Source organism: Phacochoerus africanus, chromosome 10 (genome assembly GCF_016906955.1).
Source record: "Phacochoerus africanus isolate WHEZ1 chromosome 10, ROS_Pafr_v1, whole genome shotgun sequence".
Lineage (NCBI taxonomy): Eukaryota > Metazoa > Chordata > Mammalia > Artiodactyla > Suidae > Phacochoerus > Phacochoerus africanus.
This window is the reverse complement of record NC_062553.1, coordinates 47,465,036-47,484,846: the sequence shown is the minus strand read 5'-3', so window position 1 is coordinate 47,484,846 and position 19,811 is coordinate 47,465,036. Positions and strand designations below refer to the sequence as shown.

Sequence of the window (19,811 nt, the reverse complement as noted above, 5' to 3'; positions counted from 1 at the left end):
AGAGACTTTTGGCTACTGTAATAAGGCCTAGTCTAGTAATAGCGCATTGAATGGACTATCAGTGAAATCTTTGCCAGACCTAGGAATGAGCATTCCTCGTACCGTGGGATGAAATGGTCATGAAATGCCTCCCAAAACTGTGTCGAATTTATGACCATGAGGGAGTCCTATAAACTGGGGATTGGCACTTGCCATCTGCCTCTACACAGATTGAGTCATGAGCCACCGAAGCTTCTGCCTTTCAACACCTCCTGAAAGGTCTCCGGGTGGAGATCAGGAGTGAGGCACTCTGTGCTCTGGTAAAACTGGCAGAACAGGTCTTCAGACAGATAGTTTTTCAGAAGAATATTTTATGAGCCGAACTCTTACATCTCCTCATATCTAGAAAAGCACTAATGTCATTAACAGTGATATCTGCCTTGGCCATCAAGGAAAATACTATTAAAAAATGGAGTACCTAAGGTTCAGACATCCAAAGTAATGCTAGGTGACATTAGGATCGTGATTTCAGACAAGCCCTTGTATTGCTGAGAACTTTCTGACCTATTAGACTTGGGATGCCACTAGCCATTCTTAAAGCAATATCTGCTGGTAGCCAGCAGCTGCAATCTTATGGGTTCAAGGAATCTCCTGACTACTTTTTTGTTTGTCTGTCTTTTGTCCTTTTAGGGCCGCACCCGTGGCATATGGAGGATCCCAGGTTAGGGGTCTAATCGGAGCTATAGCTGCCAGCCTATGCCAGAGCCACAGCAACTCGGGATCTGAGCCTCATCTTCGACCTACACCACAGCTCACAGCAACGCTGGATCCTTAACCCACTAAGCAAGGCCAGGGATTGAACCTGTAACCTCGCGTTTCCTAGTCAGATTCATTTCCGCTGCACCAGGACAGGAACTCCAGAATCTTCTAATTATTAAATTTTTTAGACAATGAAATTGTTTTAGATCAGACATTAGCAGAGAAAAAGGAAATATATAATCACCAATGGTTCCTGTTGTGTATATGTCAGTACCATATCGGAAGTTAAAAAACCCACTCAGACAAAAGCAGACAACAATTCTCCCCAGAGTGACCGTTGCAGACTGGGTTTGGGTTAATTCTCAAAGAATGAGCTCTCTTTTGTCTAGTGAAGTTCCAGTTGTCACTCCTTCTACTTCTAACTGGGTCTGCTGCACTAGAATGTTCAAGGGATTGAGATCTTAATCATTCAAGACTCAGATCCAAGACTTGGAACTCAAGAATATTTCTAATTTGGTGTCCATTCCCCAAATTGAGGCAGGACTATGCCCCAGTTCAGCAGGAAGTAGCCAGAGTGGTCGTCACCCAATTCCCTGGAAGACTTGGGAAAATGTAAAACAGAAGTGAGGATTTAAAACCAAGAACCCCCTAATACCGAGTTCCTCTGCTGAGTTTATGATTAACAACTCTCCAAAATGATTAATTCCTCTCTTGTCCAACACTTGTTCTCCTCAAGATTGAGGAGTATCAAAGAAAGGGGGGTGGGGAATGAAACCAACAGGGCCCTGGGGGGCTCCTGGGTGCAAAAACCTTTCTGTGTTCCTCATTTCTTGTTCTCAGGAATGAGCTTCATTCAGCTTCCATGACCTTCCTTGAGTAGGACAGGTTCAGGCAGTTGCTGATCAGTGAGGGAAGGGGATGCAAAGACAAGGGGGGAATGGTCAAGGAACAGCAGTGCAGCCTTGGGGCAGGACCCTGGTGCCCTCTCAAGGGATACTCTAAATAATATAAGCTTCCTTTAGAAAGGAGTACTTTAAAACTGAACAGCTTAGAGTCCTTCCTTGTCCTTCTCCCTGACTTATTGCACCCTGAGCATAACTGCCTGTGGGTTAAAGATTATTAGCACATGCTGTTTTTGAGGGACTTTCCTAGTTTGTTCTAATCCCTAATCAATGTGCACCTTTCACAAGTACTATTATTCTAGGCAATAACTCAGAAGACCACCATTGTGATCATGCTGAGATCTCCTGACTCCAGCTTTTTTTTTTTTTTTGTCTTTTTAGTGCCGAACCCAAGGCATATGGAAGTTCCCAGGGTAGGAGTCGAATTGCAGCTGAGGCTGCCAGCCTCCCCAACAGCCACCAGAGATCCGAGCCACATCTGCTACCTACACCATAGCTCACAGTAACGCCAGAACCCTTGACCCAAGGAGTGAGGCCAGGGATTGAACCCATGTCCTCATGGATACTAGCCAGATTTGCTACCACTGAGCCATGATGGGAACTCCTCCTGACTTCATTTTTGATAACTAAGTTTCTCCCAAAGAAAGAGGAATGCATGTTTGTCCCAATCCTGATTCCTATATGAAAACCTGTTTTTCTCCTTTTTTACTATAAAACTCCTTGCAATTCTTTCCAATGAGGGACACAGTCTTTAAGGCATTAGCCTGCTGTGGTCCCCTTTGCCTGGCAAAGCAATAAAGCTATTTTTTTCCCTCCTTTATCCAAAACTCTGTCTCTGCATTTCAACTCAGCACTGGCAGAGGCTGAATTTTGGCAAAAGTATCTGGTATTGAAGCGTTTAGCTAGCTTTGTTGGTTCTACTGTATCTAGGTTTACTGAAGGTCAATACATTCATGTTATTTCTATTGCAGAGTTTGTCAGCAAGGAAAAAATTGGTATGATTTTCATAAGTTATAAAGGTAAATGAGATAAAGAGTTTTCAGGTGAACTCCTTTAGGAATTAATTAAGTTTTGGGTACATCTATCTAAAAATAGTTTCTCCAGGTTTTTGGTAAATTGAGTTTTGCCAAGTTAAATGATTGAATATTCAGGTTATTTATTTATTTATTTATTTTAAGAACCACAACTGCGGCATATGGAAGTTCCTAGCCTAGGGGCTGAAATGGAGCTGCAGCTGGGCCCTTTGTCATAGCCACACCAATGTGAGATCTGAACCTCATTTGCACCTACAGCACAGCTTGTGGCAGTGCCAGATCCTTAAGCCACTGAGCGAAGCCAGGGACTAAACCCTTACCATCCTCACGGATACCAGTTACATTCTTAATCAGCTGAGCCATAATTGGGAACTCCCCCAGGTCATTTCAAAAAAGATAAAATACTGGGCATTAACTGCTAAACAGGTCTAAATTTACTTACTTTTGTCTCTTTACAAGAGGGAAACGAAAGATGTTTGACTTTATTAGACACATGTCTTGTAACATGGAGAAGGGAAGTTTTGCTGTAAGAAGATGTATGTTCCTGCAGGTTAGGGAATATTCCAATCAGAAAATGCTGGTATGGCAGACATCTCACAGTTACTTGTTCCTACAAGGTTTTCACTAGAGATTAAAGTTTTTCAGGGTTAAAACTAATACATAATCAAAGCTACCAAAAATATTAAGGGAAATATCTCTATGTGCAAGGAAAGTAAGATGCATGTTTTCAGCAAAAGAAGATATGAATAGAAATAAACTTGCTGGGAAAAGAAAGGGGATTTTGTCCTAGAGCTAATTATTTCTAGATCAAAAAATGAACAAACTAATATGGATACAGAAAGTTGTTGAAAGGGAGACTTGTAAAGGTAGTTTTGTACATGGTCAGGCTGACATTAGATTAAATTTAGTTAGGTAAATGGATTTTGTTATTAAAAGAGAGCTAGTACAGGACTGGACTTGGTTCCTCTGTTAAGACAAAGTTTTCTTGGAATGCTGCTTTTGGTAACAGACTGTGAGTTTCTTTGCCTTTAAGTGATCTGTATTTGCTTTTGAAATCTTTCATCACTCTGGTTAAGTGAAAAAGTATTGTTTCATAGTGACCAATGATCCTATTTGACCAAGTGTTTTGAAACCTTTTTATATTTTTTGACAAACTTCCCAAATATCAAATTCTAACTGAAGTTCTTTTGACCATCAGCTTTAAAGAAATCCTGAGACATCTCAGAAAGGGATATTAAACTAATTAGGTTTATTTATATTCACTTACACGGGATACAGTTCAAATAAGTGGTGATAAAACCTTAACATTAGATGTCATTAATATGGATCACCCAAAATTTATATGGAGTTCCCTGATATGTCCTGATACAGTGTTATCAATCATAATTCTAGTCATTATCTTAAAATGTTTTTTGTCACAGAAATATCTGTTTCTTATCAATTGCATTGTAACCAGATCTTTTTTAACCAGGCCACTTTAAGTCTTTTGTCATTTATAGACAATCACTGTTTTACTCTGATGCTTTTATAAAATGAAGATCTTTAAGAAGATTTTAGAAAAGGACTTTTTGGCAAATATAAGTTTCTGATAAATTTTGGATCATACCACTGGAAAACCTTTCCTCTTACACTTACCTACAACAAGTTGATAAAGAATAACTTTGTAAACAAAGATGAGGCATTTATCTTTTTCTCTTTATTTGTTCCCTCCAGAATTTGACTTCTCTAACTAGCTCTCCTGTGGACTTGATGGCTTACTTTAAGAAGATTACAAATAGTTACATTAATTATTTTAATTTGCTCTCTCTTGTTGGTTTCAAATTATTTACGCCTTGTGCCTTTCTCTGTTGTACTAGGACCTTCTTGATGTTACTAGCTGGGGAGTTCCCATCATGGCTTAGCGGAAATGAACCTGACTAGTATCTACGAGGATGCAGGTTCAAGCCCTGGCCTCACTTCAGTGGGTTAAGGATCTGGCGTTGCTGTGGTATAGGCCAGAGGCTGCAGCTCTGATTCCACCCCTAGCCAGGGAACCTCCACATGGTGTGGGTGCAGCCATAAAAAAAGAAAAGAAAAAAGAAACAATATTACTAGCTTTATTATTTATATCCTGTCTATTTTATAAGACTGTTTTTTCTTGCATTACCCAATGTGTAACCAGGCCTCCAACAAAATTAATATCTCAAGATAGTTGATCACATATATAACTGCATAGAAGAACTGCAACAGTATAACTTTTAATATGGGGAGTAGCAACAAGGAAAAACATCTCCTGGATAATAAACTAGCATAATAAACAGACCCTCCGGAGAATTTTAGATTATCAATAGGCCCTGACCCAAAGAGTAACCTATGGAGTGACCCATCAACAGGATCTCCAGCTGATCTGGGAATGAGCCTTCCTAGTGCTATCAGACAAAAATTGGTCATGAAATGACTCCCAAACATTGGCTGAATTTATGACTAAAAGGAGGCACCACGAACAAAGAACATCACCTTATATCTATAAACAAAGGATATGCTGCCATTAAGCCATCAGCCACTGCAGGCACCCCTGACCATTCACCCTGAGTTAATTCAGGATGGAGATAAACAGGATACTGGCCCTAGGAGTTAAGGTGCATATCAAAGGGATGATTCCAATGAGCCCAGACTCATGCATCTTCCCCTACAGAGAAAAGTGCTAAATTCATTAACTTGAAATGTCAGGTTTTCTTTAATTAACAATAATCTTTTGATGTTCCAAGTACCCCGCCTTGTCCCCCTCCCACCCCAGGTATCCTGGTTCCTCCCTTACCTCTTCTGAACAGTCCCTCAGAGCTAGCTGAGAGGCCAGCTCCTGTGCCTAAGTCTCCAGTATGTCTTCCAAACAAAACGTAATTCTCAAATTTTAGGTCGTGCTTTTTTTTTCAGTCAACAGTATCTACATAGTAGGTGTAGTAATACATGCATGAGTAATAGAAACTTTAAACAAAATCCTAATTATTTAATATATGGTGGCCAAATTTGACAAAATTCTACTTTCATGAAATTTACACAATATTAATATCCTTAAATTTCCAATATGTACACTTATTTATTCCATAACTAAAAATTAATTAATTTTTTTTTTTTTTGCTCCCACGGCATGTGGAGGTTCCCAGGCTAGGAGTCGAATCGGAGCTGTGGCCACCGGCCTACGCCAGAGCCACAGCAACGCAGGATTCCAGCTGCGTCTGCAACCTACACCACAGCTCACGGCAACGCCAGATCCTTTAACCCACTGAGCAAGGCCAGGGATTGAACCTGTAACCTCATGGTTCCTAGTTAGATTTGTTAACCACTGCGCCATGACGGGAACTCCTTTTTTTAGCTTTTTTAGGGCCACATCTGCAGCATATGGAAGTTCCCAGGCTAGAGGTCAAATCAGAGCTGTAGCTGCTGGCCTACACCACAGCCACAGCAACACCAGATCTGAGCCGCGTCTGCAGCTCATGCCAACACTGGATCCTTAACCCACTGATCTAGGACAGGAATCAAACCTGTGTCTTCATGAATACTAGTCAGATTCATTACATCTGAGCCACGACGGGAACTCTCCAAAATTAATTTAAATAAAAATTAAAAACCAGTTGTGAGAGAATTCAAGATCCTGTAGTACACTTTTTGAACTTTAAACCTTTTGTTTTTAAATAAACCACCCCCTCCAAAAAAATCCCCCAAACCACCCAACTGCAATCTACTTTTTCTTTTTTTTTAAAAAAGAGGAGGTAATGAGGTATTTTACCAAGTCATCAGGATGGTTCTAGGGGCAAACAGAACACCATAAGCCCCTAGAGTTAATTTTAGACAATGTAGAAAAATTCCTGGCTCCAGATAGTCTGATGACTCAGGCAGCATACACATGTTAATGATGATGTGCCACATTAGACTTCGAATTCTTTTTTTTTTTCTTTTTTGTCTATTTTAGGCCTGCACCCCGGCATATGGAGGTTCCCAGGTCAGGGGTCTAATCAGAGCTGAAGCCGCCGGCCTACGCCACAGCAACGCCAGATCCCAGCCGCGTCTATGACCTACACCACAGCTCACGGCAACTCCGGATCCTTAACCCACTGAGCAAGACCAGGGATCGAACCCACAACCTCATGCTTCCTAGTCGGATTCGTTAACCACTGAGCCACGAAGGGAACTCCTAGACTTCGAATTGTTAAGAATGGGGTAGGATGACTGCAAATACACAAGTAAGGTGAGGACCAAGGAAAAAAAATCTGTGCAAATGTTAATTTACTCATTTGCAACAAGGCAAGAGACCTTACCTGAGCTTGGGATAAGAGTCTGCACCAGGACTTGGAGAGATTCCGCTCAGGAGCCGTGTTGACAAGTTTCCTGCATTCATGACCTATGCCCTAGTTGTCAACTCTTCCAATTGAGACAAGCCCAGGGGAGGAACCCAGCGGCGACCTTGCGCCCTTTGCTCTGAACTAGTTCCACCCCCCGGCGGTGGTCCCGCGCGCCCCTCGTAGACCCTCGACCTTGCTCCCCGCGCCCGCAGACCCCTCCTCACCTGGGCTGGCCAGCTTGGCCAGCGGCACCATCATGCTCTCGGCAGCCGGGACCCCGGCGTACAGCGAGGGAGGAGGCCCGGCTGGGGCTTGCCCGGGCACGGGACCACTAGGCCGCGGGGGGCGCCATCACCCGCCGGGACAACTGGCGGAGTCAGCCTCCCTACTCAGCCGGCCACTCTGGCTTCACCGTACTGCCGGCTCTTTCTCGCTGTGTGGCTGCGCCACGCGCGATGTGACTGCCCGTAGGACTTCTGGGTCACAGACCAATACGGAGAGGGTAGGGAACCCTTCCACCCGGGGCACGCAGAGGGCACCAGCGAAGACTACAAATCCCAGGGTGCAACGCGCTTGGCGCCAAGAAGCGGAGGCGGGGCGGTGCGCGGAACTCTAGGAGTTGTAGTCTTCGGCTCAACAGTCCAGGTTGCCCGACTGGAGGTTTGCGCAGGAGTGAAGAGCCGCCCAAGGCGAATTAACTGGTTTCTGATTGGCTGTCAGGAGAAAATGACTGGGCTTCGCGGTCCAGCGCCGAGAGCCTAGAGGAGGCGGGGTCGCTGGACTTTGGGCGCGAGCGGTTGAAAGACAGGTGGTGTCGGTTCGGCTGTCAAAGTCCGGTCCCGCCGCCCAGCCCGGCTCCATGGAGGACCCTGAGGAGCTGCTGGTTTCTTCGCCTCCCCCGCCGCCTCCCTCCTCTCCCTCTTCTTCAAACTCATCTTCAGCATCTTCCCCAGGCGTCCCGGGGAGTTTGGGATGGCCGGTTCCGAGCAGGAGCAGCGGCCGGACAGTGGACCCCCTGGAGGAGGTGGAGCTGCAGATCGGAGACGTGGGTGTGGCCTGCGGGGCCGGGAGGGGCCGGAAGGACTGGGTCCGCGCCCAGCTAGGGGGGCTGGTGAGGAAGGGTGGGGGTCCGACGCCGCCCAAGGCCCCTTCTCCCATGTGGTGTACCAGTTGAGGCGTTGGGAATTGGGTGTCCCTCCACCCGCCCCGCCCCGCCCGGTTTTCTTTGTGCCTGGCCATCTGGTTTCCAACATGCGCTGTAACCCGAAACCACGCAGATCTCATTCGCCCCCACCTTCGCCTTTGCTGTCCTTGGGTGCTGAGGGTCAGGCTGTGATTTCTTACCCAGGGACTTAAGGACTGCTGTCCTAGTTGGCCACCTGCCCAGAGCCAGCTGACAGATATTATCTGTCCCACCGTCCTGTGTGCTAGAGCCAATTAGGACGGGTTAGTCACCACCCCATGGTGCAGATTCCTTTCACTAACGGTTCAAAGACCTCTCCCTCTGAGCACTTGGCATGCCTAGTCTGGATGGTTTCTGTTGAATCTCCAATTTCCAGGCGCCCAGCTACTGGCGCGCATGAGCACACACACACTCTCTGTCTCTCTGTCTCTGTCTCTCACTCCCCCGCCTCCGCCCACCGCTCCTTCCAAGTGACCCTGTAGGATGGAGTGTTGATGTGTTATCCAGGAACAGTGCTATTTCATGTAGTGGGCGAAGAAAGCATTTGATCAAGGAGTTTTCCACCAAGAGATGATTGTCTACTGCACCTGTTTTGATTTTGTTGATGTTATTTGTAAGCTGAGAGCATCTTTTCTTTGGACTATGCATTTTCATTGTCTTCATGGGTAAAAATAGTGGAGCCATGCCCTTGTTACCCATGTATTAAGCGTTGTTTATGGAGTCCTTCAACTCCTTCTGATACTTTGTGTCAAGGGATCCAAGTCTCCTGTTGAGCTAAATCAGACTAGTGATTTGTAACTAAAAAAGTACTGACTGGTCATTTCTCATGCATAATGGATATCTTTCTAGCACATCTTACTTCCTCAAAGCTTACTTCATATTAACGAATTTCTTTGGTTCCCTGAAAGAGCCAGTATTTTAGTTCTAAAATTTTTTTTTTTAACTTTTAAAGAAGATAACTTTAAATTTGAGGCATCGGATTTGAGGTTCTGTTATTTTCAGACTGGTTTGTAAAATGAGGTGAAAATTTAAAAAAAAACTTATATTGTTTGACCTTTTTTTTTTTTTTTTTAATTTCAGGCAGCATTTTCCTTAACCAAACTTCTTGAAGCCACATCTGCAGTATCAGCTCAAGTGGAAGAGCTTGCCTTCAAATGTACAGAAAATGCACGTTTCCTTAAAACATGGCGGGACCTCTTGAAAGAAGGCTATGATTCCTTGAAGGCTGACAACTGACTTGCCATGTAATAGTCCATGTGTTCTCACGATATTTGCACATGTACCATATGGATAGGATAATCCAGCAGTTCTGTGAAATGAAAATGAAATTTTGCTTGGTTTTCTTCATTTTGTGAAAATAGAATGTTATTTTTGATGCTGACTAGTATTTATCTTTAAATACTTTCTGTCTGCTAAGCTTTCACACAATCTTTTATGAAAGTTAATTCAATCAGTAGATAATATAATGCCACAGTGTTACCAGTCACAAACTAGATAGACCATTTGTTTGATTTGCAAGAAGATACCAAGCATGGCAGAGTTTGAAGTTGAGCCTCATTTTTTTGGAACAAAGGAGATGACTTTAAGGTTTATCACTGTTTGACTCAGCTCTATTTGGCTAGGTTCCGTAGAACCAGTTATTGTGTCTTATTTAATTCTGTATTTCCAGCACCTAGAACATTGTTATACAATAATCACTAAATGTTCACTGAGTAAGAGTTGACAATACAATTAAAAGCAGCTTTTTCTCCCTGTTTTTAGCATGAAGATTATAATTTTTTCTTGAAGAAATATTTGAGTCAGAACCTCATTAACTTGGAGAAAAACATTAACATTATTGCTCTCTTTTTTAACAGGGATTTGAACTTTAACTAGTAACATCTTTTTAAAATACAAATTTTTTTGCCCTTCTCTGATGGATTTTCAAAAAAGAAAATGAAACTTGACTTGAAAGAATGCACATTTTTTCCCCTATTTATTTCTAAGGTTAACTGATTTTACAGAAATTTCTTGTATACGATGTTGTTATATGTTTGGTTGCTCTTTTAAAAGTGCCTTATCAGAATTATGGCTGTGTATTATTACTTTTGGAGCTTTACAAGTAATAATCCTAAATTCTTTTTTTTTTTTTTGTCTTTTTGCCATTTCTTGGGCCGCTCCCGTGGCATATGGAGGTTCCCAGGCTAGGGGTCGAATCGGAGCTGTAGCCACCGGCCTACGCCAGAGCTACAGCAACGCAGGATCCGAGCCACGTCTGCGACCTACACCACAGCTCACGGCAACGCTGGATCCTTAACCCACTGAGGAAGGGCAGGGATCGAACCTGCAACCTCATGGTTCTTAGTCGGATTCGTTAACCACTGCACCACGACAGGAACTCCATAATCCTAAATTCTAAATGTAATAGTTAATTAAAACTAAACAATTTACTTTTTTAAATGCATCAAATTTATTTTTATTTTTATTTTATTTTGCTTTTTTAGGGCCACACCCAAGGCATAGGGAGGTTCCCAGGCTAGGGTTCAAATCGGAGGTTCAGCTGTCAGCCTATTCCACAGCCACACCAACGCCAGATCGGAGCAGCATCTGCAAGCTACAGCACAGCTCACAGCAACACTGGATCCTTAACCCACTGAGCGAGGCCAGAGATCAAACTGCAACCTCAAGGTTACTAAGTTGGATTCGTTTTTGCTGTGCCAAAATGGAACTCCCAAATGCATCAAATTTATATGATGTAATTGTTTTCACATTGTTTGACCTTAATAACATTGTTCTGTTTTACCTGTCCTGTATCTTAGGTTGTGCGGTCTCTTTCTTTGGTGGGTTTGTGTCATATGTGTCAATGATTAAGCGAGCTACTTCTCCACTGTATAACTTCAGGACACTCTGATATGGAATCTTAATTCTTTGTAGGTATGGAGGTATGTATAGAACTATATTCTAAGCCCCATAATGGCTGTGAAAGGGTACAAATAGATGGACAGAGGATAGTTTTGTTCAGCATATTAGGTCATAGCTCTTAAAGAGAACACCCATGGTGTTCCTATACCAAAGAAATGTTTATTTTGATACTAGAAAAAAATTTTTCTTATATGTTGTAAAAATTGCAATTTTTAAAATGAACAAAAATAAACTCTTGTTCAAAGCAATGTGTTTTCCATTTCTTTGGTTTCATTATTTTAAAAGTTCCATAGTGCTCATGTAGTCCCACCAGGCAGATTGAATAAATTCTTCCCATTTTAGCTGTGTCATAAGTGTGATCTGTGGTACTTGGCTTTTGTTGTGTCCCTCCTACCCCCCAACCCTGTGTGTATTTTTTAAATTAGAAAAAACATATTAGTTGATTTATAATTTTACAGACTTGCCCTCAGCTAGGGTTAACCCCTGGTTTTAGACAGTGGAGACTGTTAGTTACTTCCTCAACCAAAACTCATAGCAGCTAGTGTCTGGAGTCCACAGGCCCCACAGCTCAACTCTGTTAATAGTTTCTATTGCCATGTGTGGTCACGGAGTTCATCTTATAGAGAGCTTTAGAAAACATGTCATCCCTTTTTATATTTCTTTTCGCTCTGCTTCATGGGGAAGAACTCAAAGCATAAAGATTTTCTTGAATACTTAAGACAAATTTTTTAAACTTAGTAACTCATTACCAGCTCTACACAAACCTCAGAGGACAGCGCAACATTTCTTTTTACAGCTGCAGCTGCACCACATGGAAGTTCCTGGGCTAAGGGTCAAACTGGAGCTGCAGCTGCTGGCCTACATCACAGCCAGAGCTAAGCGAGGCCAGGGATTGAACCTGCATACTCACAGAGACCATCAGTTTCTTAACCCGCTGAGCCACAATGGGAGCAACTGACTGATGGAAACTTTTGAAAGCATCAAGAGGCTGAAGTCAATAAAATGGACTTTTAACATTAAAATAGTGTATTGATTTTCAAAAGTTCTGAATATGCTTCAGATACTATGCTGGGAACTTTGTAAATGTGATTTCATGTAACCTTTGAAGAAAGTGATATTATTCCTCTCTATAGAATAGAAAACAGGCTGAGATGAAATAATTTGCATGAGGGTCTCTGACACTAGAATTAGTATGGTTGTCTATGCCATACCCAGCTACCTAGCTCTTGGTTACACTTATTAATGTTCAAGGTTGTAATTTTATTTACGCTCTCCATATGTGATGGTTTATGTGTTGACTGGACTACAGGATACCCACATATTTTGGTCAAATATTCTGGGTGCTCCTGGATGAGATTAACAATTATATTGGTAGACTGAGTAAAACCAATTCCTCTCCATAATATGGGTGAGCCTCATTCAATCAGTTACAGGCCTTGGAAGTGGTGGGTCTTTCTGCCTGATGACCTTTAAACCAGGACATTGGTTTTCCTGGTTCTACAGTAGCTTCTGCATATGAACTTGAACTGGGACATCGGCCCTACAGATTCTGGGCTTGGCAGTGTCCATAATTACATGAGTCAATTCCTTATAATAAATTATTATATATTTAAGTGTGTGTGTGTATATATATATATATATATATATATATATATATATATATATATGTATGCTTTTGTTGAAAGTCTACCATATTCTTCTTATAGAAAAATTATTGCTGTCATTCCACGTAACAACAGAAGGACCCAGGGAAGCCATATTTGTAACAGAATTAAATTTCAAATAGTTTACTTTCAAAGGAAATTTATACAATTGTATATTCAACAAATTTGCTATATTTGATTCCAGTGTTTTCATGTTTCAAACATTTTTGGTGTATTTAAAACTACCTGAAAACATTCCTGTATAAAGTTTTCAAATTATGAAAGCAAGAAATGTCAATAGCTCAGAGAGCATTGGAACAACTAGCTGAAAAGTTAGGATCCGACAAACTGGCTGACCACATGAACAGAAGGCAAATCCATCCCTTGATGACTTTGACTTTTGCCATAGAGTAAACATGTGCTATGGGGTAAAACATGCAGATCTTTTCCCCTAAAGTTCAGTTCCTAAATCAGTGCATTCTAGCTCTTACTTTTTCCTTAACTGCTTTATTGAGATATGATTCACGTGCCGTAAATGCACCCATCTGAAGTGTACAATTCAGCGGCTTTTAGTATAATTGTAGAATTGTTCATCTACCACTACAATCAATTGGAGAATTTGTTTTTACCCAAGAAGATACTCAGTATTTCTTAGGCACCACCTTCCCAACCCTCCGACCCCAGTAACCTCTAATCTACTTTCTGTTTCTACGATTTTGCTTATTCTAGGTATTTCATGTAAATTAAATCATACGGTTATGTGAACTTTTGTGCCTGGCTTAGTCATCATGTTCTTGTGTGTCATAACTTCATTCCTTTTTTCGTAGCTGAATAATATTCCATCGTGTGTGGTAAAACGGCACACTTGGTTTATCTGTTCAATGATTGATGGGCACTTGGGTTGTTTTCATCTTTTGGCCCCTGTGAATAATGCTATGACAAGTTTTTGCATACAAGTATCTGAGTCCTTCTTCTTTGGGGTTTATACCTGAGAGTGAAATTGTTGTATCGTATGGGGATTCTATGGTGAGGTTTTGAGGAACCACCAAACAGTTTTTTACAATGACTGCATCATTTTACATTCCCACCAGCAATCAATCTCCACATCTTTGCCCATACTTTTTATTTTCTGTGTTTTTATTATTATTTTTAAATTTCAGCTTCCCTAGTAGGTGTAATTTGTGGTTTTAATTTGCATTTTTCTAGTGATTAGTGACACTGAGCAGACTTACTGGACATTTGTATATCTTCTTTGGAGAAATGTCTATCAAGTCCTTTGTCCATTTAAAAAAAATTGGGTTGCTTATCCATTTTATTGAGTTCTAAGAGTTCTTGATATATCCTGGATATTATCCCTTCTCTGATACATGAACTGCAAATATTTTCTTCCATTCTGAAGGTTGTCTTTTCACTTTTTTGATACTGTTTTTCAATACACAAATGTTTTTAATTTTAAGTCCAATTCATCCATTTTTTTCCTTTTGTTTCTCTTGCTCTTGTTATCATATCTAGAATCCATTGCCAAATTCAAGGTTTTGAAGAATTCCCACATATTTTCTTCCAACATATTTGTGTCTCAAACTTAGATTATTGGTTCATTTTGAGTTAATTTTGGTATATGGTGTAAGGTAGGGGTCCAAATTCATTATTTTGCATGTGAATATCCAGTTTCCCAGTATCATTTATTGAAAAGACTGTTCTTTCACCCATTTGATTGTATTGGCATCTTTTTAAAAAAAAATCAGTTGGTTGTAAATATGAGGATTTTATTTCTGGACTCTCAGTTCTATTCCACTGATCTAAGTGTGTGTCTTCATTCTAGCTTTTCTGACTCACTCCTTCACAATTTTTTAATTCTCTTTTTATAATTCCAAATAACCGTGTTCATTTCAAACAAAAAGATAAGTGGGCAGAAGGGGACAGAGAGGTGCTGTTTTGAGTTAATATTAGAATGTCTTTTTTTCATAGCAATATATATGTGTTTTGGCTCTCAAGTGTATGGAGACTTAAAGAGAAGTAAGCTGAATTCTAAAAACAAAATACCTATACATTACAAACAGACATTTTCTTTGAAGCTCTTATACTGATTATTCCAAAACCTCAAACCTTTGTTTAAAATTGTCCGTCATTCTCATGGTTGCTGTTAAGCAAGACAGATTGAGCTCTACCTTAAACTATGAGCTGCAGATAGACTTTGCATATTCTACAAAGTTAAATACAATTTAACATTGCAAACTGAGAAAATTCTATACTATCTACTCCAAGGAATTTACTGCAGCGCCATGCACATAGAAGGTACTCAATAAATGCATGGTAGAAGAATAAATGAACCTCTTTTAAGCAGATTTTTCTTAATTTCCTATCCAAAATGTGTACTAGTATACATAAATTATCAATATAATTTATTTCTGTTTATATGGGCATCAAATAACCTCATGTCCTTGTCAGCTAATTAATTTTAGCCATTGTTATAAATTATTTGTGGCATTTATTGTATACAAATAAATCCACCACGAAGCATCTCACAATATTCTTTGTGTAGAAATGGGTTTTAGAGTCAGTCAGGAATAGGAATTGAGTCTCGTTGATTGAGAAATTAGTGATAATTCACAGGGGTCTTTGAAAAGAGCCGGCTTCATTAAGTCAGTAGTCTTCTCCTGCAGGGGCCACATTTCTACCCAGATGAATGATGGTGCATAGGCTTTCTGACTTCCTTTGCTGTCAATGGATCGTCTTTGTCTGTAGTTATACCAAAACTGATGGATCATTTCTTTGAATGGTCTTGTGGTCAGAGTATAGAGAATTGGGTTCAAAGCACTGTTGATAGGCAGTATAAAAATCACTACCCAAGAGGTTATGGTACCTGCAAGAGAAAAGTGAAACACCTTAAGTGTTTATGGATGTTTACAAGGCATAGAAACCCTTTTTTCTTGTTTATCCCCAGCCATTTTTTGAATCTGAACTTTTTCCCTTGATGTCACATGATTAAATACCAACCCTATATGTGTCTCCAGGATGCCAATGTTTGAGAGAAGTGCTGATGCTACAAAACAAACAAACGAAAACCAATAGGTTTTTCGCTAGGTAGCTTTTCTTGACTAAATCAACAAAGGTATTCTATGAGGTAGGTATGTTTTCTAACAAGTGATGACATATTACTCTGATATGATTCCATTTTAGGAAAAACAATATTGTTTAGTATTTGGAGCATACCTTTTCAAGTGTTTTAATTACTAGATAGTACATGTAGTATTTCTCAAAATATGTATACATATTTAGTAGATTTGTTTCCTGCTGTTTGGCTTTAAAAACAGGTATGCATTTTAGGCTTTTGACTAGATATTTTATTTCAGTAAAAATATCCTTGGCTAAACTTTTTTTTTTTTATCTTTTAGAGCTGCACCTGCGGCATATGGAAGTTCCCAGGCAAGGGTTCCAACTGGAACTGTAGCCGCAGGCCTACGCCAGAGCCACAGCAATGTGGGATCCAAGTCACGTCTGTGACCTACACTCAGCTCATGGCAATGCCAGATCCTTAACCCACTGAGCAAGAACAGGGATTGAACCCATGTCCTCGTGGATGCTAGTCAGGTTCGCTATCTGCTGAGCCATGATGGGAACTCCAGCTAAACTTATCTTAAAATTACTGTGGTATATCTGCAACTACCAAATACTCAGGTTTTGATTACAATTTAATTTATGCTATCTTCCCTCTTTTTTTTTTTTTACTTATAAAAAGAAAGGCACTATCACCAGCAACCATAGGAAAAAGCAAAATTAAAATTGTGTGTTTATAAATGTTAAAAATGTGACTATGAATTGCATTATACATATAGTTAACAGGATTTCACACATTTTTTACAACTCTATAATAAAATTCATTCAATAAAAAAGAAAGAAAAAGTGTTATGTAAACCCAATGGAATATTACTCAGCCATATAAAAGAATGAAGTCTTGCCATTTGTTACAGTATGGATGGACATGGAAGATATAATGGTTAATGAAATGTCAGACAGAGAAAGACAAATATTGTCTGTTTTCAGTTATACGCAAAATCTAAAAAATAAAACAAACACAAATAAATATAACAGAACAGAAACAGACTCATGGATCAGAAAGCAAACTAGTGGTTAGTGAGGAGAGAGGTGGGGAAGGGTAAGTAGGTGAAAGGGATTAAGAAGTACAAACTACAAGTTATAAATAAATCAGAGAAATATAATGTATAGCACAGGTAACATAGTCCATATTTTGTATTAACTTTGTATGTTGTGTAATCTTTAAAAATGTTGAACCACTATATTGTATGCCTGAAACTACTAATTGTATACAACTACCACTATGTTGTATACCTGAAACCAATTACAATACATTAAAAAAATTTAAAAATCTATTTCATTTAAGACAAAAATTAATGTATAGATATCAATCTAAATCTAAAAGTATTAATCTAAAAATAAAATGGAATGGCTTAGGAAAAAAAGAACTGAACAGTTTCTTCCTAGTAAACATTTTATTGATGAACAAAGTTTTAAGTACATATAAGCCTGATTTATAGTTCTTGAAATGAGTTAGTGTTAGGGAACTTAATATTCTTTCTTAAAGGAGCTCTGTAGCAAATAGATTTATTATTTCTTTACAGAAAGAAAAAAAATGTGTACCTGGTATTTCTACCTGAAGCAATGAAAGAAATTTTAGTACAAAGATAGGTATCCAGCATAACGCATCAGTAAATACAATAAAGAAAAAACGCTTGGCAAGGATCATCTCTTTTCTAACTTGATTCCGAACTTCAGTTGCTGTTATGGTGCTTTGGTGAACACTGTAAAACATGCTCCCATAGGAAAAAACTATGATGATAAATGCTGCCAAATTAATACCTAGTAAGGACACAAAGATTATTATTAATGAATATGAATATTCTTTCAAACTAACAAACATATATGCTTTTAGCTCTTATTATAATATAAAAGGTGAAAATACAAAGACTGCAGTATGTTTTCTGTTCTTCCTAGGAATTAGGGAAGTACAAAAATCATGAATGTAAAAAAAAATTTAAATATTGTCAAAGTCATAAAGAATGATGAAATGTTTAATTTTAGGATAGCATATTAAAATTAATTATAGTGATTCAATGAATTTCTGGGCTTATTAAATCTTTTTTGTATTTGTTTTCAGTAGTTTGATTAGATTATACTTTGAGGTTATTTTTCATGAGAGAAAACACTTGTTGAGTGCTTGGTTGGCTTGGTACTCTCCAGACAAAGACTTGTGTGGCTCCCTTGCATTTGTTCATATTTTAAAGGCAGAGAATTAAAATATGTTTTGCTTATTATTATTTCTTTTTTTGCAGGGATCATATCTGAGCCGCCGTTGTGACCTATGCTACAGCTGTGGCAACACCAATCCTTAACCCACTGTGCCTGGCTGGGGATCCAATCTGCATCCCAGTGTGCCAGTACCCCGCCAATCCTGTTGTGCAACAGCGGGAACTCCTGTTTAGTATTATTAAAGTGAATGCATGAAATGCAACTCTTCAGTGTCTTGCATTTTATTAAAGTGCATTATATTGGAATTAGTATGAAGTAAAAAGTTGTAAACATTAAAAGCCATAGTGAGATTATTCCAACTCCATAAATTCCAATAAATTCTCATTTATTGTGATTCTAATAAATCACAATAATTCCAATTGTGTTTTATTTCTATATTTGATGAAAAGGCTTATAATACAGAATTTCTTACCAAGAAAAATTGCCACTGAATAAATCTGGGCTCCAATACTTTCTGTGTCTTCTGAGTGAAGAGGAAAACATACTCCATTGGTGCCATAGTAGTTTTTGAACAATTCCTTGTTGCACAGTGGAATGAAAGCCACTATGAAACCAATAATCCAAATGAGAATCAAAACTGTAATGGTTCTGCATTTGTCAGGTCTTAAACATCTAAAAGGATATACAATGCAGATATATTTTTCCAATGTCAGAAATGTCAGAAGTAAGACTGATACTTCTGTGGACAGGATGGCCAAGCATCCCAGAAGCTGACAATGAATGCTCTCCATCCACAGCTGTGCATGTTTATTGTATTCGCCCCGAAACTTCAGGTCAAAGGCTCCGATCACAAATAAATAGATTCCCATTAGGCAATCAGCACCTACAGGGATCAGTACATTTCACAAATTTAGAGAAATAAATAGGTAAGATGGAGTTATCAATAAGCAGTGGTATTTTTTTGGCCACACCCATGGCATGCGCAAGTTCCTGGACCTGGAACTGAACCTGTGCCACAGCAATGACCTGAGCCACAGCCCTGACAATGCCAGATTCTTAACCTGCTGAGCCATCAGGGAATTCCAGCAGTGATATTAAAAAAAATTCTTTTTTCAGCGCCAGCATTTTTAATACTAGTCCCCAATAGCCAAGTTTCTTCTATCCTGGGGTGGGGGTAGGTAATTTTTATTCTAAGAATTCATTTATGGGTAAGGACCACTTCATCCTCTCTCTTTGATAACTACTCTTAGAGCACCTTTTGCAACCAATTATGTAATAATTTCTCTGTTTTCATCTAACACAAGTCTGTAAGAACAAAGATCTTGTCTGTTTAATTTTCCCTTCTAGTCCCATCACCTAGAAGTGCTGAATAAATGAGGAAAATGCAATTATGTCAAGAATTCAATTAGGGACAAGAAGAGGATGTTATAATTTGTTTCATTTCTTCCAATGAAATTCTCCGAACTTAACAAGCTAAGAGCATAATTCCAAATCCCAGAGAAAGTCATCCAGAAGTTGCTATGACAGAGTAATGACTATGAATTTTGAGGTCTATAATTTAGAAAATATGCATAATTATAAAGTGCTTTGCAGTCAGTAAAGTATGGGGGGTAGGGTGGGCTTAAAAGATTTACCCAGAGATGGCCTATGCACAACTGTTCTGATTTTCTCTTCCCATTTTAACATCTTTCTCTGTATGTCTCTTTATTTCCTTAAATTTTTTGTCTTTTATGGCTGCATCTATGGCATATGGAAGTTCCCAGGCCAGAGACTGAACCTGAGCCTCCGCTGCAACCTGTATCACAGCTGTAGCAACACCGGAT

The 19,811-nt window shown here is 39.5% G+C and overlaps 3 protein-coding genes across 5 annotated transcripts in view; 1 reads left to right on the top strand and 2 right to left on the bottom strand.

The window, feature by feature from the left end:
• ETFDH (electron transfer flavoprotein dehydrogenase) overlaps positions 1–7,515 on the bottom strand; it is a 54,591-nt gene extending 47,076 nt beyond the window's left edge. Inside the window, exon 1 of one of the 2 annotated variants that reach the window (XM_047799676.1) lies at positions 7,218–7,515. In XM_047799676.1, the coding sequence (XP_047655632.1) occupies positions 7,218–7,251 (34 nt within the window). In that variant the 5' untranslated portion in view covers positions 7,252–7,515. The remainder of the gene's footprint in view (positions 1–7,217) is intronic. The other variant, XM_047799675.1, reaches the window with a different exon arrangement.
• A 118-nt stretch (positions 7,516–7,633) lies between these two features.
• C10H4orf46 (chromosome 10 C4orf46 homolog) lies at positions 7,634–10,099 on the top strand. Of its 2 annotated transcripts, none has more exons than XM_047799679.1 (2): positions 7,634–8,017; positions 9,257–10,099. In XM_047799679.1, the coding sequence occupies exons 1-2, from the start codon at positions 7,853–7,855 to the stop codon at positions 9,410–9,412; spliced, it is 321 nt and encodes a 106-aa protein (XP_047655635.1). In that variant the 5' UTR covers positions 7,634–7,852; the 3' UTR covers positions 9,413–10,099. The 2 variants fall into 2 exon arrangements, with proteins under 2 accessions (XP_047655635.1, XP_047655634.1); XM_047799678.1 differs by having other exon boundaries at positions 7,641–8,038.
• A 4,711-nt stretch (positions 10,100–14,810) lies between these two features.
• RXFP1 (relaxin family peptide receptor 1) overlaps positions 14,811–19,811 on the bottom strand; it is a 128,440-nt gene continuing 123,439 nt past the window's right edge. The window contains 3 exon segments of the mRNA XM_047799240.1: positions 14,811–15,583; positions 17,380–17,598; positions 18,461–18,871. Of these exon segments, the coding sequence (XP_047655196.1) occupies positions 15,282–15,583; positions 17,380–17,598; positions 18,461–18,871 (932 nt within the window). The 3' untranslated portion in view covers positions 14,811–15,281.

What these genes read in the sequence shown, in the direction of transcription:
- C10H4orf46 (XM_047799678.1), top strand. Translation starts at nt 7,853, where the DNA reads ATGGAGGACCCTGAGGAGCTGCTGGTTTCTTCGCCTCCCCCGCCGCCT. An exon ending in TGGAGCTGCAGATCGGAGAC is followed by an intron (nt 8,039 to 9,256) that starts GTGGGTGTGGCC and finishes TTTTAATTTCAG; the next exon opens with GCAGCATTTTCCTTAACCAA.